The following is a 27,605-nucleotide window of genomic DNA, read 5'->3' on the forward strand; positions in this document are numbered from 1 at the left end:
ACAGTGCATGGAGATTGTCATGTCTTTTCTTTTAGTTTCAACAATTATAATTTTGATATGTAGCAGGATAAGCCATGAGTAGATTGTAGGCCATATGTGTGTGTTCTTCTGTTAGTATGGACAGATACCAAAATTTCAGTAGCTAATATAAAATTTTTGTGGTTCAACACAGTACAACACAACAAAATTGCTATGGAATTTATTTTTTAAATAATTACGTTCATTTTTTTTTAAATGGCTATGCTGGTCCACCAGTGAATGCTGATCTAGGTCAAGTTTTCCAATATGAGGTATCCTTACAAATGAACTGTATAACCTAGAGAAGTGTTGGCATACCATGATGCAAGCTGAAACATTGCAAAATCCTTTGCTCAGTTAAAAGGTGAGCGGCTTGACCTCAGGGTGATGGTTGGGCAGTTAAAAGACAGAATATCAATTTAAGGCATATTCCTAGGAAGGGTTACAGGTCATCATGTTTTCAGGTATGAAAAGCAAAGCAGTAATGTCCTGATTCTGGTCTACAAGTCTTCTCTAATTTGTCCAAGACTCAGCGCTATCCAGCTCTGTCTTTTGAAGTGACTCATTAAGAGTTTACAAGGCAATCACAGAGACTCAGAGTGGTACCAGCTGTAGAAACCATATTTATATATACACATACATAGGGTTAAAGCTCTAGCCAAAGGCATTGCATGGCCTGTTGAGTTGATTCTGGCAGCTCACTTGGTTGTAAACTGTTGTGTTGGTACAGCAAGCAGCTGTAGACATGATCACAGCTGCAAACATGTGACGTTTTGTTTGAGTCATGACAGGGAGTGGTTTTCAGTTTTTCTTTTTTTTGGGGGGGGGGGTTAAAATTACTCTTCTCAGAGCACGGGATGTTCTGGAGTAGAGCTCTTGTTTTATGGTGCTCTGTGCTGATGATGTAGTAAGGAGACACATGCTAGGCCGTAGCTGTATAATTTTTGGGCGGCTTGATTCATGAATATGTCTTTGTTCACATCCTGTCGGTCAGACAAGGCTCACTGGAGTGAGTGCTTCCCTTTGCACATTGCATGCAGTGGCACGTGTTGGAAGCACTTGTCATTATAATAACTTTCCACCTACATACCACCACCCACCTCCCTAATTTTTGCCTATGTCCCTAGAGGAGAGGTTACTTGGCAGAGAATGTGTGGCTGTACGACCTTCTAGACAAGACGTAATGTACAGTGGTTAGCAATTGGCACAGATAGACAAGTGCTTCTGTCCGTGATGATGAAATAGAGGGTTACTATATTACCACCAGGTCATATTATGGAGGAAAGGAAGTTTATGCATCTTCCTGTCCATCTGATGTCCTTCTCATATACTAAATAATGTATTGTCCTCCTGAAACTCAGACTCATTTTGGGCTGTTTGCCATTGTAGGGGTGCCCCAAGTCCGTGTACTAGGACCAATCAAATTTTAGAGAGAACACTCTGACATAAGCACAGACTTGCACACCCACAAACACACATGCTGCAGGGAAAAATCCTTGATGGAAGAAAAAGTGAGAGAGCGTATGGCTGAGTGAGACCAGTAAATGAAAGCCATGCTCACCCCCCACAAATGTGTGTGTGCATGTGGATCGGTGAGAGTGGGTGTGATTGAGGCACGCATCAGCAATCTCCTCCCACCCTGGTCACTATACATCCTGGAGGACTCCTCGCATTGTCTATCACTCAGCAGAGGCACACGGTGAGCTCAAGAAATCCTGACCTGACACCAGCACCAGCAGAAGAACCAGCAGCAGCAGTCTTAGAGAAATCGGGCAGCATTCCTTCTCGATTTGAGCAGAGCACCATGGCAGGCAGCACTGTCCTTCACTTGGGCTTCCTTCTGATGCTCGCAGGAATTCTCCTCCTTCCATGCATCTCAGCACAAAGAGTCAGAGGCAAGTTCAGCACCACAGTGCCACATATTCACAGTGTCATGCCTTACAGCATGGGGAACTCATGTCTTTTGGTGAACACTTTTTATGATACACCTGTTTGTGTTTCATAAGATCATGCATTTCTGCAGTAGTTCTTGTAAAATTAGGATTGTAACTTGATGGTAAAAATATTTTTTGTGGAGTTGCAGGTGTTGAGCTTTAACTAGGACAAGGTTCATTATGATTAACCTGTTGCATTTGCAATGCAAGATGCCCTGAGCAAGTCATTGGTTTTATTTTTCATACACATTTAAGAACATGTGGTGCATTTTGCAATTGCAGGTGCATTTGGCTGTGCATTGTGCAGATTATTAGAGAAATTATATGTAGCACGATTACAGTTGTGGGTGAAGCCAAACTCTGCAAAGGGGGAAAATAAATGAAGCTGGAGCCTGAAGGGTGCTGGAAAAAGAGGCACGTGCAATTTGTCTGCCATTGTCCAGAATCCAACATCAGAAAGCAGCCAGACACTTTGATTTCTTGTCTTAGTCGGTTGCAAAATGACATTTAATTTTGATAGGCTAAACTCTGAAACGGTAGAGCGATAATGGTTACCTCATGGTGTTTGCAGCTGGCCAAAATCAATGTTTTTTTGCGCATTTGCATATGTGTGTGTATGTGTGTATATTCCATGATGGCACTTGATTGTGTGTGTTCTAGGGCTTGCTGAACTAATTTATTGCAACATAGCATCATATTCATAGTGCATTTTGGGCATGTAAACATATGTTCCAGCACCAGCCTCCTCAGTGCCAGAGGAATACAGTATGTGCGTATGCAGTGTATCGTTGCAAAGATCTCTAGCTCCCAGCATCTCTGTGTGCTCAGATTAGCTACGGCATTAGTAATACAAGCTCTCAGTTCACTATCAGCACTCGTTTATCAGCTATTAAAAACCACCTCCATCTCCGGAGGGGAGGAATATCTGCACTGGCTCAGTGCCCTGTCTCCTGTTCCAAGCGTCAATCTGCACAGCTAGTCAAAGCGCTCTGTTTATATTTCGTTGGCCAACTTTGTTTCCTTATGGATGTTGACTGGACAAAAAAGACAGAGTTTCAATTACCGGGAGGGGCCGAGTTCAGCAAGTGTGAAGACACATTGAAAATGAATAATCACATCCCTTATGAAAAGAAATACACTTATCTTTTCAGGCTTGTCTGGTTTGCTGGTTGTAGAGTGGTTTTGGGCACTTTTCAGCCATTTTTCACAAAATAGCTTAACATCAGCTTGGTCATGCTGGGAGACCACATATACCAAGACAAGCATGACCAAGCTGGGAGTTTCTAGACCATCTAAAAAACCAGCGAAGCCTCTTAGCATGGATGAACTTGTATGATAATTTAATTAAATTTAAATAAAAGGAAACAGCAGTCTAAGATGTCTGCATGTTCACCCGGCTCAGACGTAGATTCTACTTCTTACTGTATTTGCAACTTGCCGTGGGGCAAAGTCATCTGCAGGCAGCTGTGCTGAGCTGAGCAAGTGCTGGAGTTTAACAGTGCACGCTGAGAACCAAAGGCAAACACTATCAGGGGAAAAAAACATTGAATTTTGAGCGAGCATGTGCTTAAGAGTGGTGTTAAGCAATCAACGTTCGTCTGTAAGCTACTAATACTGGTTGTGGTGATATCAAAATGTGTCTAAGTGAGATCCTCAGAAAAGTCAGAACAAGACAGAAAGGAAGAAAGGATTTGGGGTGGGGGGAGAGGAAAGCAGCTGTTGAGTGCAGAGATCAGAACTGTTGTAAATGTGCCTGAAAGACGAATGATTTGCTGAAGTCTGGGGAAACAGTATATTTGCACTCCCTTCACGCCCTCAGGTGTTTTGCTTCTTCTGTAGTTTAGTGCCATTTTTTTTAAATCATCTTAAATCATTTTTTTAAATCATCTCCTTGGATATTTGGGTCATGTTTGTCCTGTAATATGGTGCGTATGAGACTAGAGTTCTACATAAGGACCAGATTTCTGGAATTTCCATGAAAAATGCAGATTTAGCTAAAGGAAGAGTTCACCCAAAACAAAATGTGCCATTGTTTACTCAACCTCATGGCATTTCATTCCTGTATGGTTTTCTTTCCTCTGCAAATTAAGATATTTTGAAAAGAAAAACTCTTTTTTTTTGTTATGAACATGATGAAAAAACAATTTAGATAAGTTGTTTGATTTGATTAAAAAGGGAACTGATTTCAAATGCAGACTTGGCAAGTGTCTTGTGTAGCATGGCTTCAGTCCAGGAGGAATGCTATGAATCAAACTGACCCTTCTGAAAATCAGTGTGTTTGTAAATTATGTTGCAAGTGAAACAAGTGCCAGACGTCCGATAAAAACTGGAACGCATTCACGCACAAGCTAAAAATGAACCGTATCTGACAGAACACAGCTTGGGGCAGGGCTTTAGATGGGGCTGATCACTCCGAGTCTGGAAATCATTCAACATCAGCGCCAGTAAAGAGCATGCATGATTACACTTGTCAGTGGTGTCAAATGAGATATAACTAACCCCTTTGCTTCCCCTCTATATCTTTGCTATTGGCCCACCCTCTGCGTTTCTGGTTTTTTAAGGAACAAAATAAAATCTTTGGATTCATTTTCTTTTTCATTCATGTGCAATCCGATAATTTAGTGACCATTTTATTTACTTTGCAAAGTGAATTGCACAACGTGACTTGGCTAATTATTACTCGATTTATTGAATCCTTTAGGGATAGGACATGTTTTTCTTTCGAAGTTGAAACGTAATATAAGATTTTGGCTTGTTGGCTTTTGTTTTCCCCTTAAGACAAAAACTTTTTTTTGTAGACTATTGGTGAACTTTGAAGGTTTTTTTTTTTTTTTTTTGACATTGCATTAATTCACTTAGTGCTAATAGGCCTTTAATGAGAAATTTGAACATTAATAATCTCATTTAGTTTTTCACAACTGGGAAGTTAAATAGGAATGTATAAAAAATATATATATATATATGTATTATTTAAAATGATTTAAAAAAAAAATACCAGCATGATTTCCCCCTAAAAAAATATGTTTGTGTTTTTCATTGCCCTTTACCACAGAGGTCAAACCACTGTCCAGCCCTCCTCCACTGGAATGGTAAAACTCTTGTAACTGCAAAGCGGCTTTTTACGATACTTGTCAGATGTAAAACCATTAAATGCTAGGAATGGAAAAAATCCCTCAGCCTCAGCTTTTAAAATATTTGTGGTGACAAGCTGGTGAGAACAGGTAAACCAATAACAACACTATACCACAAGTGTCAAGCCTATCCATGACTCAGGACTTTGGACCCAGTCTAAAGCTACAATGACATGGTTTAGGAATCAAAAAAGACACCTGAATGAATGGATGAAGGAACAAGACTGCTCCTGCCTGTTAATTACACGCAATCAAAGTGATACGGTGCATTGTTGTAATGGTAGGGAACACCTAAAGAAGAGTTCATTTTCAAGTACTTTTCACTGAGGAGTTTATTTTACAATGATCCCAGTGATTTAGTGGTTTGTATTTTTTCCCTTGTACAAATCCAGCAGCTTCCCTGACCACACACGCTTCCTATTTTCTGTTTGTTTAACTGATTTCAAAAGATTAAGACGACGAGTTGCTGAATTAGTCTGTCGGCGTTCCACATCTATGCTTCAGTGTAGTGTGATTTGAAAGGCGTCTCCAATAGAGGGTTCGGAAATTAAATTCGGTCATTTTTCTTTTCAGACCCGCATGCTGCTATTGTTTCATTGAACACAAAAAGCAATTGCATAAAATAAGAATATTCATGTAGCTTTTTTTCAAGCAATGTTCAAAGTGATCATTGACATCCAAAAACAACAGCTTCCCTATTGTAAGCTGTTAACTCAAGAATCACTGCAACTGAATCAGTTGAGTTGAACTCAAGAAGTGGATCAATTAATTTATTATCCAAAGAATTTGTCCACTGATCAAGTTTTTGCATTCAACTCATGGACTCGATCCGGTTTTGACTTTATAATACAAAGCTATGTGAACATCTGATGGTGCTTTTTAGTGGTCAGCAAGAACTGTTACTGTTTGGAAAAGATTTACATGAAGATTTTTCACAATATCAAAAATGTTTTTCTTTAAAGGTTGTTGGGTATATAATGACAGAATATTTTTGGGTGAACTTGATTTATAGGGCCGATGAGCTTTACCTGACACACTTGCAATTACTTATGAAGTTAAATACACACATCATTTTCCAGCGGCCCAGACCAACCAGTTTAAATCAGTTTAAGGAGGACATTTCGTGGCCTCTTTAACTCAGCGTAATCGTTAAACAGTTCTGATTGATGGGAAAAAGGTGGAAGTGGAAAAATCTCCACTCAGCCTGGTGGCTTATTGGATTTAGAATGGGCCAGAAACTGACTCGAGACATTTTCCATGCTGCAAATTATCCAATGAAATGGCAGTGAAAGACGATGCTGGTATAAAAGGAGGTAATTTATAATGAATTGCTTGGTGCATGATTGAAAAGATAATGATCAGATCACTTTAAATGTGAGTCTGTGTCAAATTCCTGAAACTGTACAAAGCCTCAAAGGCTCATAATTCCTCTAAATGTAATGCTGCATAACCAGGGTGTAATATTGGAGGTTCATATGCTACTGTGCTTTGAGGGAAGTGATGAGGAGCTCAACTGTGAAAGCCATTGTCCTTGATTTACCTCAACAATGATTTTCATGGCACACACTTTCGCGCTCCTCAAAAGAGTGCTCCTCTGTTCCCCTTTGGCCTCATAAATCAATAAACCCAATAAATTCACAAACCCCATCCAACTCATGGGAAACATAAAGTCTTACTCTTTGCTCTTTAAGTAATTAATCATTTATTCATTGCGGTGTTCTGAAAGTCCCTCTTTTTGTGCAGTTCCTCTTCACTGCGATTGAATGTCAAACATAGAAACCCAGAATGTTTGAAGAGCTGCAGCACTGTTTCTTCAGCCAATTAAAAGTATTTCAAACACTATATTTTCCTATTCACAGTAAGAAGACAGAATATGAAAGTTCGAATCAACGCCACTGGGGATACTATAGTTCTGAAGTTCGTTCGACCCAACCCCGATGTCAAACTTGAAGGCTACATCTTAGGCTATGGTTCCAGCATGTTCTCCAAGCAGTTCATTCAACTTCCAGAAAACGGGGAACCTTATGAGACGGAGATTGGTAAGTTCGAGTTTAACCACATGCAGCCGTTATTTCACTTAAGAGCCCGAAGGAAGCCCACAAAACAATCACTAATGTTGTTTTGTGGGTTACCACGGGAATGGTGGAGTAACCACAAATGCTGATTTCCTTGACCCATCAAAACCACCGTCTTGATTTGCACACCTGTGTTTGCGCCAACTCTTCCATTCTTTGAAAACACAAACTGTAATTGAACCCCAAATGAATGCTATTTGTTAAATGTTTGGTAACCACAGTATTTGTCATCACCAAAAAGCAACACATCATGCTTGACAAGGTAAAAAGGGCACATATTACTCCCAGCAACATTAAACACATTTATAAAAAATAAAAAAAAACTGTAAAAAAAAAACTTCCTGTTGTCCATTCATCATCACTCTCCCTTAAGCTACAACCCCAAAGTTCACTCTGAGGAGGTTAAGGTCAGGTCATAGGTACCCTAAAGCTGTTTTTACAAAATTAGCCCATGCCAGTGCTTCATTTTACTTCTGCAGGAATAACAGAGTGCAGTTGCTTGTGGATATATCGGTACTCTATTGGTTATCAGTCGATATTAGAGATTTTAAAAAATTGGTGTCTGCCGATATTTTCTAGTTAATTGTTCATGCCCATGTCTCTTATTTAAAAATTTTATACAGTTCACTGCCATTCAAAATGAACTTTTAAGTTAAATTAAAACAATATTCATATTTTAAAAACACTGTACAATGTAACTTTTAGTAAATCTCAAAATAAATTAAATTAAAGCATTGATTGTAGTTTTAAGTGTCTTATCCAACTAAATTGGATAAAAATGTATCGGCTTATAAAAGAATATACAAACTATTTATCGGTTTATCGGCTATAACGAAAATAATTATCAGCTTTGCATAGCATTTTTATATTGACCATTTTTCAGTGATCAGTCATATCATAAAAATAAGTATTTGTTTTATGTAGAATTGGGTACTTATTGGTTAACAGCTATGACATTGAAATAATTATCGGTTTGTCAGGGTCAGAGTTTTAATAGAAAGAAAACACAGTCATGGTCACTACATAACATGTTGATGGCAAACATTATTTAAGATTAAAGTGGATTAGGTCTCAACCTTCAAGTCAAAGACTTTGAAGTTCAGTTCAATGGAAAGCACTGACCTAAGCATAAAAATAACTACACATTGACACTTACACGCTTATCCAGAAGCTTGCAAACAAAGCATTGTTTGTTCCAAAAGGAAGGGCCTCTGAGTTTTTGGCTTCTTTACCTACGCAATTCAACACAGGAAAACACAGTCACATCATTATTCAATACTGGCTGCAGGCTGAAGGATCATTTCACTTGAATTTACAGTGTGTGCTGAAATTTCAATATGATACACGTGCACAACAGATGGTCGAAAGGCGAAAGCAGCTATTGGCATTTTCCCAACTGGACATGCCACAAGCACATACACTCATAAATGTCCAGATTTTTGTGGACTTTGGTAATGACCCATTTTGTATCAGTCTAATGGGCGTTTTTGTCTAAATGAGTTTTCCTGTGTACATATTCATAACTTTTAGAAAGGCATAAATAACAAACTTATCACCCCAGCAAATCAAATTTTGGCAAATGTGCGGTTTAATTCTGTAACAGTGGAAACATGGATGTTTAGCAAACCTTTGTCACCACAGAGCTATAAACTGTGTGAAAAGATTCACATTAAACAAATCAAGACATTTTACTAAACAAAAGTCTACCAGAATTCTTGAGAATTGTGGGGCTGTGACAAATAAATATTATTGATACAGAAAAGACCATTAGAAAAATCTAGCTAGAGTCACACGTAATAAGTCATAAGGACAAACTTTTACACTATTAAAGAAATCAATCAATCAATTTAATGACTCGTGTGGTATAACAAACAAACCTTTTTCTTCCTATTTTAAGTTTTCCAATTTTTTTTCAACCTAAACTAACCTTGCTATGTCATAAAACAGTGGTTCCCAATCTCAGTCCTGGAGAACCCCCAACACTGCACATTTTTTGTCTCTCTTATCTAACAGACACATTTGAGGTCTTGGAGTCTTTACTAATGAGCTAATGAAATGAAATGTCTAGAGAGGCATCTAAAATATGCAGTGTTGGGGGTTCTCCAGGGACAGGACTGGGAACCACTTTCATAAAATGTCAAATTATCTGATTTTTTGAGACATGTTGACATTGATGCACCATCATGGGAGTCTTCAGGGGTCAAACTTTTGTTGACGTGTTGTAGCCTTTGCAAAAATTTATTATATATATATATATATATATATATATATATATTGGTTATTTCCTTCATGTTCTTTGGAAGTTCATGAAAGAAACTGAAATTGTACCATGAAATTGTCCTTTTTTATGGGTTTGTTTGAACCCTTTGATAACTTGAGATGCTTGCTTTCATAGATGCTGAGCCTAAGTACCTGGTAGCTGTTCAGCCCATCCCAACCAATGACGTGAAGAAGCACTGCACAGGTAGCATGCAAAATATTTTATTTCTCTTTTTTTAAGAAAAAAGAAAAATAAATGTATTGGCAATGGATTAAAAATCAAAATAGTCCATGACAGGGTATATTTAGTGGAAAATATGCAACAGATGTGCTATTGAACCACTGGGAACCTTTGAAGACCTTCAGTTAGCATTGGTAACATTGAATAAATCTGGACTTGAAACAGGTAAAGTGAACCTGGACAAACCTCTTCATCTGGTCATCGATTCTGTCACACCGACATCTGTGCTTTTGTCCTGGGGAACCTACTTAAAGACACCCTATGAAGGAAACATCATGAACGAGTGTTTGGAGGATGGGTGAGTTACACAACATCTGGATTTTACTTTTTCCTCCACCAACATGTTCCATATGAGTGCTCAAACCCCAAAGGAAGACTTAATTTACTTCACTTCATATTTAGGGACCATATAACCTAACAATAAAAATGTGTGTGTGTGTTGGGGGGTGGATGGATAATGAAATAGCATGGCACCTTTTCTCCAGCATTGAGGGGTCCCATCCTCGGAAGCCTAACAGTGCAGAGCAGGTTTTTATTCAATTACACGAGACTGGATTTATGTCGCATAACTGAGAGACCCATTCAATGAGTGCAATGTTTTTCTACACGGAGGAAAAAAAATGTGGGATATGGATCCCTGCCACTGCAGGTGTGGTGTGTGTGTCTACGTTTAAATGCTTTTTGAGGATACAGGCACTGTTGGGACGCACTGACATATTCTCAGCCTCCCTAACTCACTCTGGTTTTCACTTGCAGGAGTATATGAACTTTTTTTCTCTGTTAAGGGGAGACTTTTGGAAAGGCCATTGGAAAAGTTGACCTGGGCCAAAACAGTTGGGAGCTAAAATCGAGTACCAATGCTCTTAATACACCAAACATAAGACCCACTGTTTAAAGCCTGACCATAGCTATGTTGATAGAAATCCAGTTTGTTAAAATTGTGGGAGCTCACCATCATGTGATGCCAAACCTAGGGTGTAGAAATTATTTTTGACCTGTTTGTCTATTAGATACTTGAATAACCAATGTGTCTTTGAACCAGGCATTACACCATTCGCTATAGAGAAAGAAACAGGAAGTGGATCTACCAAACCTGCCCCACGTCTGATACCGTAATCGATAACCTCAAACCCAACACACCCTACGAATTTGGCGTCCGATCCAACAAAGATGACCGTAGTGGAATGTGGAGCAAACCAGTGATCCACAACACCAACATGGGAGGTAATAGAGACCCCAAACCTTGATTGAAGTTATTTTGGCAGAGGAACTGAAAGATGATCATACCATTTCATTTTCAGAAAAAAACATGCAGATACCCTACAAGCCAAACCGACCCATTGTCAAGACTTTGGTATGTAGTGTTCTTTCATGTGAACTTGCTGTACTGTAGTATAGAGCAGTGGTTCCTAACCACGTTCCTGGAGGCCCCCCAACACTGCATGTTTTCCATGTCTCCTTAATCAAACACACCTGATTCAGTTCGTCAGCTCATTAGTACAGACTCCAAGACCGGAATGGTTGTGTTAGACAAAGGAGAGATGCAAAATGTGCAGTGTTGGGGGGCCTCCAGGAATGTGGTTGGGAACCACTGGTATAGAGGACCCTCAACAGTTTATCAGGGAAAACCACATGCCATACACAACTTGTAGTATTTCTCTGATGCTGCCATTATTTATTTAGTTCTGAGACAAAAAGATCCAATTTAGACTATTTAGAACTTAATATGTACTTATATTAATAAGTAACCAACAGGTAAGGCCATTAAGAAACCAGTTTAAACAAGTCTGGGGTGCCTGTGTAAGATGGTTTAAGATGGTTTAGCTGATCTAACCTCCATGCTTTGCCAAAGTATTCTTTCCTAGTTTCTTGTCTGCCATGGTCTATTTTTGAACTGTCATGAAAACAAAGAATTATGCCTTCGAGCAAACTCTTTCTCACATATTATCAATCTCTTGAGTTAAGAATCCAGTTGTTGGCATATGTATGTGTGTAAAGGACTTTATTTTCTGAGTGGAGGCTGGAAATAATACATGCCTGTCAGGGCATTTCAGAAACACTTTAGACACGGTGGAGAGACCCTGATTACAGAGTTCTTTTACATGATATGAAGACAGAAAGCTGCTCTGTGTTCTTTCACTCTACACTTCTTTTTTTTTTAAGAGGGAAGGAAAAAAATGTGTGTAACCCTCTTTTTACAGGCTGGAACCCACAGCAGTCTGTTCCCACTTCGACCTGGTAAGACCATCAACTACTACTTTTAAGAATTGCCCCAAGCATAGTAAAGAAAACAAGAGAATTCTGTCATTTGCTCACACTCATATCATTTCAAACCCACAAGACTTCCTTCAGTAAATCAAAAATAATTTTGGACAAGTCACACTGTTCTCTTCCATTCAGCATACAGTGACAAAGTGCTGTCAAACTTTAAAAATGACAACAACAACAAAATGATCAAGACAAGTAGTTCTTGGCATTTAAAGAGTAAATGTAGCTTGGTGTGAGAAACCTAATGCAGTTTAAAGGTGTTATTTCTGTGCTTCTAATGTCCACAGTCTGCCATTGGTCGAACAAACAGATATCTCCGCCCAAAATTTACACAATTGGTTGAGGCAGTGTTGCTATGCTAGGCTGGTCAGAACCCTCAAAATAAACAAAGGAATGTTTTGATAGCAGACCAGTGTTTACACTTTGGGAAACTGAACCTATATCTAATTGTCTCTATATATTAAGATAAAAAAGGTTAAGCTATTTTTAGGTACCTTTACAATGCTTTTGTCATTTTTAAACCATGACAGCCTTTTTTGTAGCTTGACAAATCCTGGTCACTGTATGCAGCATGGTTACTTGTTTAAGTAAGTAAGAGTAAATCATCACAGTTTGATCATTTTTCGGTGAATGTTTTATCCTTTAATCTATGTTTCGGTCCACATGTAAAAGGAGTCAAACTGCATTCACTGCTTTTTTTTTTTCTGTGGAGATCTGTTTGAAAGCATTTTATGTTGGTTTCTTCCTTCGCAATCTTCTTTCTAGCTGTTGTATACCACAACATAAGCCAGGCAGGACTGTCCAAAAACACAGGTGTTAATGGAGGTCCCAAGACATCTTTTGGTAATTTTCCCTCTTACTCTCTCTGCACTCTTCTTTCATACAGGATTTGGTTTTATTCCAGTCATTCCTTTTAAACTGCCGTTCGAAGTCAAAGTAAAGACATTCAGTACTTTCTCCCTCTCAAGAGCCTTGTTGGGGATGCTTGCTGACTTTTTCTCAAATTTTGAAAACATTGCATTATTTCCCACAGCACCACCAATGGGCCATCAAGGAACTGTGGCTGCTCCAAGAGCCAATGAGCCAAAATGGCCTCAGCTCCCATTGGGTAACCGAGAGACATTTTGCTTTAAATCACTCGGCTTATGAGCAGTCAGTTGGTAATCGCTTTGCTGGGTGTGTTTGGGGATTAAAGACATTCGCTGTTATGATTTGCTGCATGCTGGCATGCCCTGTAAGAACATTGAGTTAGAAAGTCCCAATCCTGCCGTGATGAGGATTCCTGACTGGTCGCCTCCACAGTGAGGAGGAAGTGTTGAGTGTAAGTTTTCCCAGGGTTCTGCACAGCGAAAGCCCCTCTGTGGTCACGCATGGTCACGCACTGGCGCAGTCTCAGTAGGCCTGCTCACGCTCCACCCATCAGCACCAGTCAAACTCTCTGTGTCCACCAATCAGTTCTTTCCCTGTCACACTCATCTCTGTCCATCCTGTTCCCTGTCATTTCATCACCTGTCAATCACATCATAACTTAATGTTATAAATGTTTGGTTTCCTCAGTCCCCCATCTGTTTTATTACTGTGGCCATAAATGACACTCTTTGTCTTTATTTCTGTCCTTTTTTTCTCTTTGTCCCTCTGTTTCACAGTAAATCCTTTGTTTATACAGTATGTAGTGGTAAAACAGCAAATTATGGCACAATTAAAACTATTTATCAAATATTGCATATTTATTGGTAATATGCAATTTAAACATGGTTAACATAAGATAACCTTTGTGAATATCAGAGTACCATGGTATCAACCTGTACTGCCTTAAAAATATAATGTTGTTATTTTTTCCATCTGTCAGTCAAGTCATCTTTATTTATACAGCGCTTTAAAAAAATAGCATCAAAGCAACTGAACATTTATTAGGAAAACAATCAATTATTAATCATTATTCGAGTCAGATTCTGTACAAAGACTTTTTTCATAGTTTCACAGTCTAACCTCATCTTGTATTTCATCTTCTGAGCTTCAAAACCATCTCTTTCCCCTTTCATTCAGAATTTTTGCACTTTGATTCGCTGACCTTTGTTCAATCTGCATGAAGTCACTGCATGCAGAGAAAGAATCAGTCCCATGATAGTTCTAGCAGGGAAAGGCAGAATTCTAGGAGTCCCACCTCCTTTCCTGTCTTCCTCTGTCCCTGAACTCTGGATGAGATAACAGTACAACACTCTGTGTTTTTCCACTTGGAGCCAAACTGATTATGAGTCCAAAGTCATTCGGTTCATTCAAAAACCCTTTAACGAAACTGTCAAAACAAATACTCAACATCGGTAACAGGCACTCAAGCATCCATACCATCAAGAGTCAATGGGATGGAACTGAGTAACTTTTACAGATGTGTTAAATATCATTGCAATGCAAACAACTACCAAACTATCTTAACATAACACTCTTAAAAATAAAGATTATTGGCATTGATGGTTCCATGTAGAACACATGGAACATGTTTCTTTTAAGAACTGGTCACTGAAGGGGTCTTTGGAGAAACTTCAGAGACGTCACTGCAAACCCCAGCCCCTGGATCCTTTATTTGTATGAGTGTACAGTCCACCCTGTTAGGAAACTTGCTCTAATCATGGACTCAATAATCAGTCCTGCTGGAAAATCCAGATAAAACCAGTTTAAGGTGGTCCAAACTGCTGGTACATGTTAGATGGATTATCCGTTGTCCTACTACCTGGTGGGAGGTCTGGTTGACCTGTTTTGAGCAGCTAGACCACTTTGGCTAAGCTAGTGTTCCATCTTCAACTGGTTGACCACCTTTAGTTGTAAGGACTTGGTTTTTCCAGCAAGGAGAGCTCATCTGCCCCTTTCTCTTAAACAGATTCAGACAGCCATGTTAGAAATGACTCCTCTCAGCTGGTGGAGATCCTTCCCATCCTTCCCCAACTCCTATCCACTAAACCCTCCCGTCCTTCGGTCACCCCTACCCCCTATTCCTTACCCAGCAGTACCCGGACACCCCCACATGGACACTCTCAAACCAGTGCACCTAGTGCCACTCAGATGCCACATAGTTCCTCTGGTAATTCCAACGTTTCCTTTTTGTTCTTTTTTCAAAATTCTTTTAAAATACCATTTTCAGGATCTGATGGTTGACAGGTAATGAGAAAATAACATATTGCTTTAGTGAGTCACTATTTATGATGCAGATACTTGGGTATTTCATATTGGCGCCTTGCTGTTCAACCTTTGGCTATGCGTTCTACCACCACAAACTTAGACTAAACACCAGAATATCAAACTTCAAAGCTTTACTCAATTCATTCCCCACTTTTTTGGGGTGGTTTTTGGAAAAAAAGTGATACGCAGGAAATTAATGAATGTTCAAACCGCGTTTCAATCAAACAAAGTAATTCGGTAACTTCAGCCACAAACAGACATTATTTCACACTCCGTCTCAATGGATTACAGGAAGAGCTGTAGTCTGTAGTCTATGTGAGAGAGACCGCCAGTAAAAACAGCAAGAACCAGTGACATCAGTTCACATAATCCTCTCATTTATTTGCTCTGTCAGATGAGCTATCACAACTGTCCCATCGGCGTATATCATTTCTGTGTTATTTTCTGAATTCACAGCTTTCCTGTATCCTCCCCTACACCATGTTTCGTCTTCACAGGAATGCACTGCTGCACTTTACTGCAATCATCAGCACATTAGATTTAGTCTTACTGCATTCAGAATAGACAGAATTTATTGTTAAAGTCACATCATTCAAGTTTTACTATAAACAGTAGCTTTTCTGTTTCAAACCTTGGAAGCTACCTTACGTAGACAGTTTTTAGGCATTAGAGATGTTCCAAAATGTACGCAACATGTTTATCACATCCAATGTGGGAAAGCCAATCCCATGATGTATTGCTATGTAAGTTCAGTAATAAAAATCCATTCAAGGCGAAGAAAAAAGCAGTTAAGTTAAAGTTATATATTTATAGATGTAATTCTTCCAGTACCAAAAAGGATCAATAAAAATGTGATTATAATTGAGCTAACATACGCAACCTTATACGATATTTCCAAGTATTGTAAATGCTTGAAAATGTTGCGCTGTTAGCTTAGCAACATGCTAACACAAAACTACTGAAAATGTAATTGTAAGTCGATTCTCTTGTGTAATTTGCATGAGGATCATTAAATTAAGTTGCTTCCAAGAGAAAGTTTTTTTAGATCAGTCACTTAAGAGGGTGATTTCAGATGCTGCCTATGTAGGCACTTGTTCATTACAAGGAGCTCTTATTGTACTTGTACTTTTAGTTCAGTTAAGATATCGGATTTGTTACTCAAAACACGGCTAGCTAACTTTAACATCTCTCATCAGTCCACAGATGGCAAATCTTTTTAACACATAGCAACCCTCACATGATTGTATACAGTACCTGCCACAACATGCAGTACTTCCCAGAGTTGACAAGGCATAACCAAAGCTGCTGTTGTTGTTCTTTTTTTTTTTTATCTAGGTACAAGCATCCGGAAAGATTCCATCTCTTCTCTTCCATCCAAACCGCTCGATTCAGTCTTAACAGTGACCACCAGGAACCAGACATCACTGAGCAGATACTCTTTCTCTCTCTCTAATGGCATGAGACCTTCTTCCCCCAGGCTTGGTGACTCCTCCAGAAGATATGGGGGTAAAAGTCATTACTGTTACCCCTCTTAAGTCTTTTTCTTTCTTTTACTCTTTTTCTTTTCTGCTTTACTTTTTGCCTCCTTTCTCCTGCACAAATATTTTTGTCTTATTTTTCAGCAAAAAAAAAATATTTTTATAAAAAATTATATTCAATTAAAATCATAATTAGGTTTGTATTTCAGGAGATATTTCTGAAATTCTAAATGTTGTTAAAATACTGTATGAAATCCAAGGTTATTTAAAATATATTATGAAATATGAAATATATATATATATATATATATATATATATATATATTTTTTTTTTTTTTTTTTTTTTTTTTTTTTTTGCAAATCAACAAAACATACTTAAAAAAACAATTTTCCAATTTTCTCCCCGGTCAGCTATTTATTCTTTCCTGTCAGCAAAGTTATTTTGGTTGCAGATCTCTTGGGGCAGTTTTCCTTCAAGAGTCAAATTCTCTTCTTTGCAACATGTGGTGTGTGTGTGCAAACCGGCCATCATACTCTGTCACACCTGACAGTTTTACTGTCAGTGAAGTATGTGCGATTTAGCCCGATGGGCATGCAGACCGCCAACATTTGCACTAATCTGATCTTGAAAGGCTTCTTTTCCCCTCAGGTAGTTCAACGGCAGCCTATAACTCTTTATGTAAAGCCTCAGTTGTCTTCAGCTGCTGTGCACCTCAGCAAAACAACAATATGATGCTAGCTTAGTCTTCCTTTTCTCCATAACACCCACTCTTTTCCCCTTCAACAGCTAACGGTGAGCACCATAAGGGACTTTCTCTCCCCAAACCAGCCATATGGTCCAGAACAAGAATGGGTAAACAGAGCCAACTCATCCTCTGTGTGTGTTAGCCATCATTAACCTGCAGAAAGTCTGTTTGTGACGCAGCCCATGTGCCCATGTTGGTGTCCTTCCCATCCATAATCTCCTGCAAACTCGTGTCTGTCCATCCATCTGTCCATTCATTCACCAGTCAACCCATTTACTGCCATGTTGTCTTTGACGTTTGTTGTTGTTTTGCAAGCTTCTGCAGATCCCATGCTGCTGCGAGCTTTGCGGTGTAATTGTCAAAGCTTTCCACCAGATTGGTTTCTTTAACTTTTAAACCATCATGGTGCTGTAGGACATTTATTTTCAAGAGAAAATCCATGTCTTTTGGAGGACACAGAAACCCACCGCAATGTCCTAAACTGTCTCATAACATTCTGTGGCTCTTTTATTTGTGCATTTTTAGCAATAATGTTTAAAACTTATGCAGAGGACTGTAGCTGCTTCTGGTTTAATTTCATTGTGTGCATGACAACTTGCATGCTTTGTTGTAGTCACAAGCTTCCATGTGAGGACTTTTTCAGTCTGCCTTATTGTTTAACTGTGTAGAAGAAACAAGCCAGATTATAAACGATTACAACATTGTGGTAGTTATCCATGAAATATTAATTCTCATTTCTGTTATTTTCAACAAAGTTAACATGGCTAAATATGTTTATATACTGTAACAAAAACAGCTACAAAATATGTGCTGAACATAATCTGAAGAACATATCGGTTTTGATTAGTCTTGATTTTCGAGAACACAGCAGACTTCTGCAATCTGGTGTACTTTGTAAAGTGGCTCTCTAAATTTATAATAAGATGTTTAATTACATTACACATCTGGATATTTGTCTGGTTGTACAACTATTCCCTATTATTTGATAAGTTGATGAATTACTGCTGCCATGATCAGAAGAAAAGCTAAATAAAAACACAGACAAAATACATTCTGCAAAATGATTGGCGCATCGTATTACTTACAGCTTGTGCGAAAACAGTGGAATACAACAAAATTAGCGCAGATTGTTAAATTCTCTTCTACGGACCAAAAGTTCTAAGGAGATCATGGCTGATTGGTGGTTTACATTGAAGAGAGGACCTACGGCAGATTTGTTTGAGTGAATGCCTGAAATTGTCTAACCACAACAGTTTTAGATCACCCAAAACATCGGCATCACCATCAAAAATCTCAGCTAGCTTTCTGGAAATTACTTTCCCTCTGCAAAAGTATGACATATGTTGGTCCATAGTTTTAGTATGACTTTTTTTCGCCACCCAGCTTTGCAGTTTTTTTTTTTTTTTTACTCGTACCACAGGGTTTAGGGAGCTGAGCTCCTTCTGATCGCCCTGTGATGAACTGAGAGTTTCACAACTGTTGTCTCCGATGTAAATTGAATCAGTTTTCTTGGGAAGAGTCCACATGCTCTAGCCTGTTTGCTTTTGGCGGGACTGCAAGATGGCATTGAGAACTGAAGGCTTGAAAGGCAGTTGAAGTGCCAATGTTTAGACTTCAGCCATGCAATCAGAAAGAAAACAGGGAATTTTGTTTAATTTGCCGTTAACTTCACAAGTGAGTTTGACCTCTCAATTTGCTACTCTCATTTAGCAAAGCATCCAAATTGCAGGTTCTTAGAAGTAAACAAGCATTATGCTCAATTTTATTATTTAGAGTATCAGACACTCCAGTTTCCATAGAATAGGAGAAAGATTTGAAAAGCCGTATTTTCATCTTAGGAAATGTTATGTTTGAGCACATTGTGGTTCAGAATGAGGGCTTTTATCTTGTGTTCCATATTTTGAATTCAAATATTTCGAGTTAACAACTTTCTGTTGTTGGAGTTTGATATATGATTGTTAGATATTTGACTCTATAACAGAAATTGTTCAGTGAAAAGAGTTGTTTTGAAAGGACACATGTTAGGTGTTTCACTAAAATGTGAAAGCAGTTCAACCAAATTGAGGTTGGTAGTGGTGTGTTCCACTGTTTTTCATAAAATCATAAGTTAAGAGAACATGATGAAGATGTGTGAATATTATGAGAATATGTGGTGATTAAAGGGAAGGGCTACTTTTGACCTGTTATAGAGTTTTTGTTGATATTTTCGTCTTACGGTGTGCTTGTTAGTTCACAGTGGAAACAGATGAAGGAAGTGGGAGAGTAGGATATCTGAATTTGGCAGGTTTTTACTTCATGACTTTTGCTTCCATCATTACAGGTTCTCCGGGTTCTACACGCCTTTCTATTCAAGCAAAAAAGCCTAATCTTGTTGGCAAACATGGAGGAATAGGTGGGTAAAATATCAATTTAACTGAAAAGACAAAATGATTTTGTCCAGCTCAGTCTGCAAATTTAAAACCACAAAAATGTGAATACAAAAAAATTGTTTTGACATTATCTTCTGCCATTGAACGTGAAACGGCTTGGCAAGATGCTATGTTTAAAGCATTGTGTAATCACTTGTTTATGTGAACAGCAGACAAGATAACAGGCCTGAGTCAGGACAAATCTTCCATCTTGAAACCCAAGCTGCCACCTGTTACAGCAAAACCATCCAAACCAAAGACAACATCTTCTCCTACAGTGACAGGTTTGTCTTCATGGGATGTTTTATACTATCATCTTCAATGTTCTGCTGAAGGTTAAACATCTTTTGAGTACTTGGTGTATAAATATAGTTGACACTGTTGATGTTTGGTGTCCTAGCACCCCGATTTGAGACATGGGAGAACTCTTCAGTATTCAGCTCTGTTCCTGCTTCTAAAGTTGATGCCATGGGCAAAGAACGCTACATTGGTAATGAGACTTTATTAACTACTGTAGCCATGGATGCCAAATACCCCCAATGATACAAATGTGAAAAGCCAAAGCAAAGAAGAATCTGAATTTAAACACTAATGTGTTGTTGCCCAGCTCCACATGTGGTCTACAAGACAGATAAGAAGCCAGATGAACCCTGCTCCATCACCACCTCTCTGAGTTACTTCCCTGAGGAGGAGGCTGGAGGGCAAAATGTCACCAACCCTCCAAGAACACCCCCATCCAACCTTACAGTTGTAACCGTGGAAGGATGCCCCTCCTTCATTATTCTTGATTGGGAGAAAACAGATAATGATACGACAGGTGGGATTAAGGGATGAATCGTCAAAGAAAAAGCATGTATAGTGGTCTAGTGCTTTATACCTATTTGTATCTAAGGAATATAATGTGTAATATATTGTGGTGTTTAAATTAATTTAAACCTTGCCTTGATGAATCAAAGTTGAGGTTTAGGGTATGACTCAAACCCAACCCTTGACTTTAATAAAACACTAACCTAACATTCTTTGATCAGTCAAATACTACCCCTTGACTTTAATTCATCCAACACTGACCCTCTAATTTGATTGGTCAGCTTTAATCAGTCAATAAATAATCTTTTATTTATTTCCTCAAAAACCAATCCTCTATTTTGATCAATCAAACAGTCACTCTCTACTTTGGGTCATTCAAATACTAACTCTCCACTTTCAATCAGTCAAACACCAACTCTTTACTTTGTTCGATCAAACACTTACCATCTACTTTGAGTCAAACACTGATTCTCCACTTCAACCGGACAAACACTAACCCTCTACTTTCATCGATTTAACACTAACCTTCTACACTGGATCAGTAAAACACACATTCTCAACACTGATCAGTCAAAAGCTACTTCGAGTTACTCAAACACTCTTGATTTCTGATCATTCAAACAGTACCCTCTACTCTGAGTTACTCAAACATGGTCATTCAAACACCAACTCTTGATTTTGATCAAACACTTACCTTTTACACTAAGTCAAACACTATCTCTTAATATTAGCTGGACAAATACTAACCTTATACTTTAAACAATCAAACACTAAGTCGGTAAAACAATAATTCTCAACTTTGATTGGTCAAACACTACTTTTAGTAACCCCCCAACTTCAATTTCAGTCTAACCCTGAAATCTGAGTCAGTCATACACTCTCCATGTTAACCCTCATCTTTGACTGGTCAACTTTGATCAGACAATACTAACCCTCAACTTTGATCAATCCCTAATCCATTTCCTTTTCAATTGTCTTTTTTCACAGAATATGAGGTTATCTCAACTACTAAAGGTCCTGATGGTGAACAGGTTTCCATTCTGACCACCAACCAGACTCATACAGCTGTGGAGAACCTCAAACCAGAGAGCAGGTACAGTCTCCATGCAGAACTCCAACATCTCTATTTAACGCACCCTGCTGAATTTGATAGATGTATTTTAGTTGATGTGGGTGTCAAATACCAGGGGTGTTAGGACTTACATGCATCCTGAGGTCTGGACAAGGTGTTGGACGTGCGCTCTGTGGTCTGGCTGTCAGGGAGCCGCCACGCTTGCTTGCTTTTTAATGAGGCTGAATATAGGCTCAAGATCTGGTGACACAATATAAACCAGTGCTTGCTATGGACTGCATCTCGAGGCACGTGGGCCTTGGTAATGTCTCTACATCACACATGGAGGATCCATTAAAGAGGGGCCACAGACTTTAAGTCTTCAGACTCTGCAGAATAAATATATCAAGTGTCAGGGCTCAGAAGACAGGAAATAAGGACCTCATTTTGCTTGGAATTTGACAACAACCCACCAGGTTTCCAAAACAGAAATCATTTTTTAATCATTTTAAATTAAGCAGACTGCCTGCTGTGTCAGGAGTATAACATATGATGTGAAATGGAATATATCTAATGGTCTTATGTGGATCAAAGCCGAAACCTAATGTTCATTCACCTGTCTTTGTCTTACCTTACAGTTATGAATTCAAGGTGAAGCCTAAGAATGATCTCGGTGAAGGGCCGTCCAGCGATCCAGTGACCTTCAACACAGAGTCTGGTAATGCATTTTAGTTTCTTTTCATGTAGAATTACTTCTTAGAAAGAAAAAAAAATAATAATAATAAAAACTTTTACTGCAAAACATTGGTCCCCCAAATTAAAGTCATATGGTGTGATGCTCTGTAAATTTTTCAAGGTGTAAGGAAAATTACATTTTGGCATTTTGACATTTTGGAGTCATTCAATTTTTACATTTCTTAAAATGGTATAAAAACTTTTTTAACAAATCCATGACTACAGAATACATTTTTGGCACATTTGTTTTAAACTAGAAAAATAATGACATTTTAAACTTATCTTTTCATAAGCATACCTTAAAATATATGAAGTTTTAATGTGGAAGAAATGTCTTGGAGCTATCTGAATGTTTGTTTATCTCAGCCATAACTTAACCATGAGTCATTCCTATATTCTCAAATCCCAGTATTATCATAAAATAGGTTTTTAAAGTTGTACTTTAGGCATAAAATGGAAATATCCCCAGGGAACCACTGCAAATTGCTTTACCATGGGTTTGCATGCTGTCTGTGCATGCCATCCAATATTTGTGGCATCTCCTTTATCTCTTATAGATATATGTAATGAGTTGTTTGTTATTAATTTAATGACTCCAGCATGTCCCCGTACTGTTGTATTGTTTGGCCCTATCACTGCCTGCAGATGACCCCCTGGAGTGCTGTCACACAGCCAACCTTTCCCTGTCTTACAAGCTCCCTAACAACATATCTTAAAAAAGGAACAAATAGAGAGCCATATCATCTACATGTTTTATGGGAGGTTAAACCTCGCCTGGCCTTCATAAACACACTAGCAACAGAATGGAAAGCAGGAAAAAGGCAACTAGGAAGGAAAGAGAGTCCATATGTGCGATGACGGGAAAGAAATAGAGGAAAACTGAATTATGAGATTTTACCGCCAAAGCTTCTGAGGCTCAGTCTCTCCCCTATAGCTTTGGCAGATCCGGCAGTTTAGTTCATGCCAGCTAATCTCTCTTCATAAGGGAGAATCAAAATCTGCTGGAAAAGTGAAGTATTTTCTGCTTGTTGGAATTTATTGTACTTTCTTTTCTTTCTTTTTTTTTGCTTAAGGCACTCTGCCCACCCATGGATAGCCAATGCAGAGTTGGCTGATTAGTGTCAGTAACTTTCCTACGGTCTACAGATCATTTTGATTGTCTCTACGACCAGGTGGCTCTAAAGCAAAACCATAATTTCTGATTTCTCCTCATTCTCATCCTGTTTTCTCTTGCAGCGGATCCACGAGTAAGCGAGAACGTCTCAGGTACGTTTCTTCTTTGCACCCTTTTTCTCTCAGGTGACAAATTCCTATCTGTTGAATAAATGGATAATGTAACAAGCAGTCCTAGTAGAGGAAAGTAAGAAAAAGAACGGGTAAAGGAGCTGTGGAGACTTCCTATGAGTTCACTTCTTCCATACCAAGTTCTCAGCCAGACAAAACATTTACCCAAGAGTGGCAAATGGATATCTCCATCATTGCTCTCAAATAAGGGCCTCGGTACTTTCTTGCACTCATTGAGCTGCAAGAATAGGCCAGTTTGATATCCATCTCCCTCCATTTCTTCCTGTGTATTGTCTATTCCAGCCAGAATTGACAGAGTAATGGAACAATGGATATAGAGGGTGAAGTTAGCCAGTAGTAAGACAGGCTTATGACAGGATTCAATGGAAACAGAGACTAATGGAGCAGCCCCTCAGCTCTTAATGTCCAGCAGGCCTTTCTGAACACGTGTATAAACAAAAATGGGGTCTTTACTCCAGTAATCTTTTCAGACGACTACTGAAAGAAACTATGTTTTGCACAGTCTGTGCCAGAACATAATATCTGGCCTTGTCAGTTCATAAAATAACATCTTGGGGTTTCTCGGCATGCCGTTCAGGTAAAGACGCCATTTGGACCCAGTTCCCCTTCAAAACTGACTCCTATTCCGAATGCAACGGCAAGCAGTATGTCAAGAGGACGTGGTACCGCAAATTTGTTGGCATCCAACTCTGCAATTCCCTACGATACAAGATCTACCTGAGCGACTCCCTCAACGGTCAGTCTTTGGAAAACTAATCCATACCTTGGGTTCATTTTGTGTTAGAATATATTACAAATTGGCAGCTCTTTTCTTCTTTGTAACTTCAGGTAAATTCTACAATATTGGAGACCAGACGGGTCATGGTGAAGACCACTGCCAGTTTGTGGACTCGTTCCTGGATGGAAGAACAGGCACTCAGCTTCCTGCAGACCAGCTACCAACCAGGCCAGGTATAACCACAAATATGTTGTTACTGTGCTTTTAGTTAAGAAATTCAAATGAAAGAAATTATATTATGCACTCACCTTTTTGGTGTTCCAAATCCAGAATGAGAACCAGTTTACGAAACAATTCCAAATGATTCATTCTTAAGATGCTTCTGAACTCAGCAAATCATGATCCATTTCCAGAAGTTAAGAGACCGCTAGTTAGGAAGACCATTATTTGGTTATTCACACAAATCTTATCGTATGACTGATATACAAGTCAAATAAACCACTTTCATGAAACGTTTACCTTTGCATGCTTTTTGAAGCTGGAAATCTCCAGTTCCCATGTGGACTTCACAAGTTCACCCTTACATCTTATCTGAAGGCGAATAGTAGGCATATTTTGGCGTGCTGTCCTGGGGGAGGGGTCCGGGCCCGGAGCATAGCCCAAACCCAAATAACTCCCCCTATCCCTAATTTGGGATAAATAGATTAGAAGTGAGGAGTTGGGGTGGAGGAGGGATGCCGAAAAACTGTCGTGGGACAGGAGGTAGGAAGACTGGATATACGCTTGTGTGCTAGTTAAGATGATTAGCTAAACGAGATGCACCTGTGCCAAATTGGATGATTATCTGATCGTGCTCCTCCCAAACTTTCTTAATAAAACCACATTAATTGAATGGAAAAGTGAAACCTGGCCATTTTCCAAAATTAGTTGAATGGAGTAAACTATTCTAATACTTTTCTTTGTGATTTTTAGGCTTCTACAGAGCAATGAGACAAGAGCCAGTCCATTTCGGCCAGATAGGTGGAAACTCCCATGCCACCTACGTCGCATGGTACGAATGCGGTACGCCAATCCCAGGGAAGTGGTAGAACCGGAGCAAAAGTCCGCAAGGAACTCTAAATATTAACTCTCATTGGTTGGGGTTGGTGCCCGCTAAAGTAACATGACAGGCTTTTTTTCCTGAACCCCCCCTCCCCACCACCACCAATGATGGTGAGTTCAGTAACTCCTCAGCCTACGTCACCAAAGTTCATACCATGTATAATAGTGTACAGGAACAAAGAGTCAGGGAATACTTTTGAGTGCATTTGTGACATGTAATAGCAAAACAGTGCCTCATCTTGTTATTTATCATACAGTAACTATAACAATGTAGTAGTAATAATAATAATAATACAAATAGTTAATTATGAGAAAAACACTTTAGATACATTGAAGTGATGAAAATAACATGAAAAATACTTGTTGAAATATTGGGAAGCTGGCTCCCTGAAACTATTTTGATATTTTGTGTAATATTATTTAACAAAGTTTGTGGTTTCTTCACTGGCTTTCTTCCAGTGAGAAAGGGCCAGGCTTTTATTAAGCGCTTTAAAGACAGCCTGGGCTTTTGTCTACAACCAGAGGCAGCTGTATTAGTTTAGGTCTCTGATATGTCAGATGATATGTATAGCTGGGACTCTTCGCTACGTTGCTTTTATGAACACATTGTACTGGCTCAACAAGTCTGGTTACCCACACTAGAATAGACACAATGGACTCAAGACGACAGGTCTATGTTTACAACGGGTTGGGATGAACATGATCAATTTCTTGACATGTGCACACACATCTACACACACGAAACATGCAAACTAACATTCACTTAGATGCTTTGTACTATGGCTATAGTCTTCCAATGTAAGTCCTGGTATATTTGATGGTTCTAGATTGTAAGGACAACCTGACACTTGCAATTTGCACAGCACAAAAATATTTATATGTATATGGAGAGAGTATTTTTTCAGGAAACCTTTGAGAGACTTATAAGTCCTTCCCCTCAAGCTTGTAAAACATGATAAGTAATAATAAAAAAAAGAAATAATAATAAATAAATAGTGCTAACCCACTGAATACTTTCAAGGAGTCTCGAAGAGTCTAATACTTCAAGGAGAGCTTATCTGGGTCCCATATTTTGTACAGTTTTGTCCCTGCCAAGCCCTTGGCAGAGTTTCTCTGGCTTATCCGTATTTTCATGGAACTTGTTTGTAAGATGAAACTGTTGTTTGTTATTGTTCTGGATTTGTTTTCATCTGTATGTATTTTACAATAATAAAAACCAGAAGTTTTGTTTCTTTTTTTAATCCTCCGTGTCCTGTCTTTGTCGTAGCACCATTTATTTATTTCTTATTTTTATGGATTTCTGGAGAATACGACGAAACGCATTCTCTCAGGTGGGTCTGTTAACACTTGGAACTCTGGGAATTTGACCACCATTAAACTCCACTTGCCTCAACTCAAATTATAAAAAATAAACATCAATACATGCTTTACTGCATTACTATACTTTTCCAGAGCTAGAAAAAGAGAAGAGTTTGCTCTGCCAAACCCAATACAGGGACATTCTCTGAAAACCACAAAGCTAGAGGGGGAAAAAAAAAGACTATAAAATTCAAAATGCCTCTCTGTGACTTTATTAGGTTTCCAAGCCCCCCCCCCCAAAAAGAAGGGGAGAGCATATAAGAGAGAGATAGATATATAAATGTTAGTTTGGGTTGATGACAGAATCAAAGACGATATACTGTGTCCAAATAAGCACAAATGGCAAAATAATCTGTTTGGTCATAGTTTTCCACAACTTTACATAAAAACGTTGCTGTAATGCAACCTAACTTTGTAGCCCATTGAATGACGTATATATATTTGTATAGAGATTGTTGGGAAATGGTTCTAAAGTCCAGATTGGGATTTTAAGGGCATGAGATTTTACAGGAAGACAAAAATGGAATGACTATAAATGGGGTGACAAGGTTTTGAATGGCTTTGAATGTAAATTTTGATAAGATTTACCTAAACTCATCTACTGCAGGCCACCCTCACAACTTAACTTGGCTGTTTTCAACAGTGAGGCATTCACACAAATCAACAGCTCTCTCTCTGCAGACTTTACAGCTCACTTTAATCTTCTCACAGCTGCGATCAAAGTAGCCACTGCATGGTCCATGCCTGGCGTGTCAGCAAGAACGCAGCCAGGAAGAATTAAGCTTCCCGCGACAAGT

General features: G+C 38.8%; 1 protein-coding gene across 14 annotated transcripts; it reads left to right on the top strand.

The window, feature by feature from the left end:
• The first annotated feature begins 1,571 nt into the window (after positions 1 to 1,571).
• On the top strand, positions 1,572 to 26,690 carry LOC127988079 (target of Nesh-SH3). 14 transcript variants are annotated; one of them, XM_052590594.1, is made up of 22 exons: positions 1,573 to 1,917; positions 6,947 to 7,122; positions 9,554 to 9,622; positions 9,824 to 9,956; positions 10,701 to 10,882; positions 10,960 to 11,012; positions 11,860 to 11,896; positions 12,692 to 12,769; positions 12,960 to 13,034; positions 14,802 to 15,002; positions 16,436 to 16,606; positions 17,366 to 17,431; positions 19,645 to 19,716; positions 19,903 to 20,016; positions 20,133 to 20,222; positions 20,340 to 20,549; positions 21,527 to 21,632; positions 22,229 to 22,308; positions 23,562 to 23,591; positions 24,208 to 24,366; positions 24,459 to 24,581; positions 25,321 to 26,690. In XM_052590594.1, the coding sequence occupies exons 1-22, from the start codon at positions 1,823 to 1,825 to the stop codon at positions 25,434 to 25,436; spliced, it is 2,436 nt and encodes an 811-aa protein (XP_052446554.1). In that variant the 5' UTR covers positions 1,573 to 1,822; the 3' UTR covers positions 25,437 to 26,690. The 14 variants fall into 14 exon arrangements, with proteins under 14 accessions (XP_052446556.1, XP_052446558.1, XP_052446554.1 ...); XM_052590595.1 differs by having other exon boundaries at positions 1,574 to 1,917; positions 19,906 to 20,016; XM_052590596.1 differs by lacking the exon at positions 17,366 to 17,431 and having other exon boundaries at positions 1,572 to 1,917.
• Positions 26,691 to 27,605: the final 915 nt, after the last annotated feature.

Source organism: Carassius gibelio, chromosome B22, assembly GCF_023724105.1.
Source record: "Carassius gibelio isolate Cgi1373 ecotype wild population from Czech Republic chromosome B22, carGib1.2-hapl.c, whole genome shotgun sequence".
NCBI classification, from domain to species: domain Eukaryota; kingdom Metazoa; phylum Chordata; class Actinopteri; order Cypriniformes; family Cyprinidae; genus Carassius; species Carassius gibelio.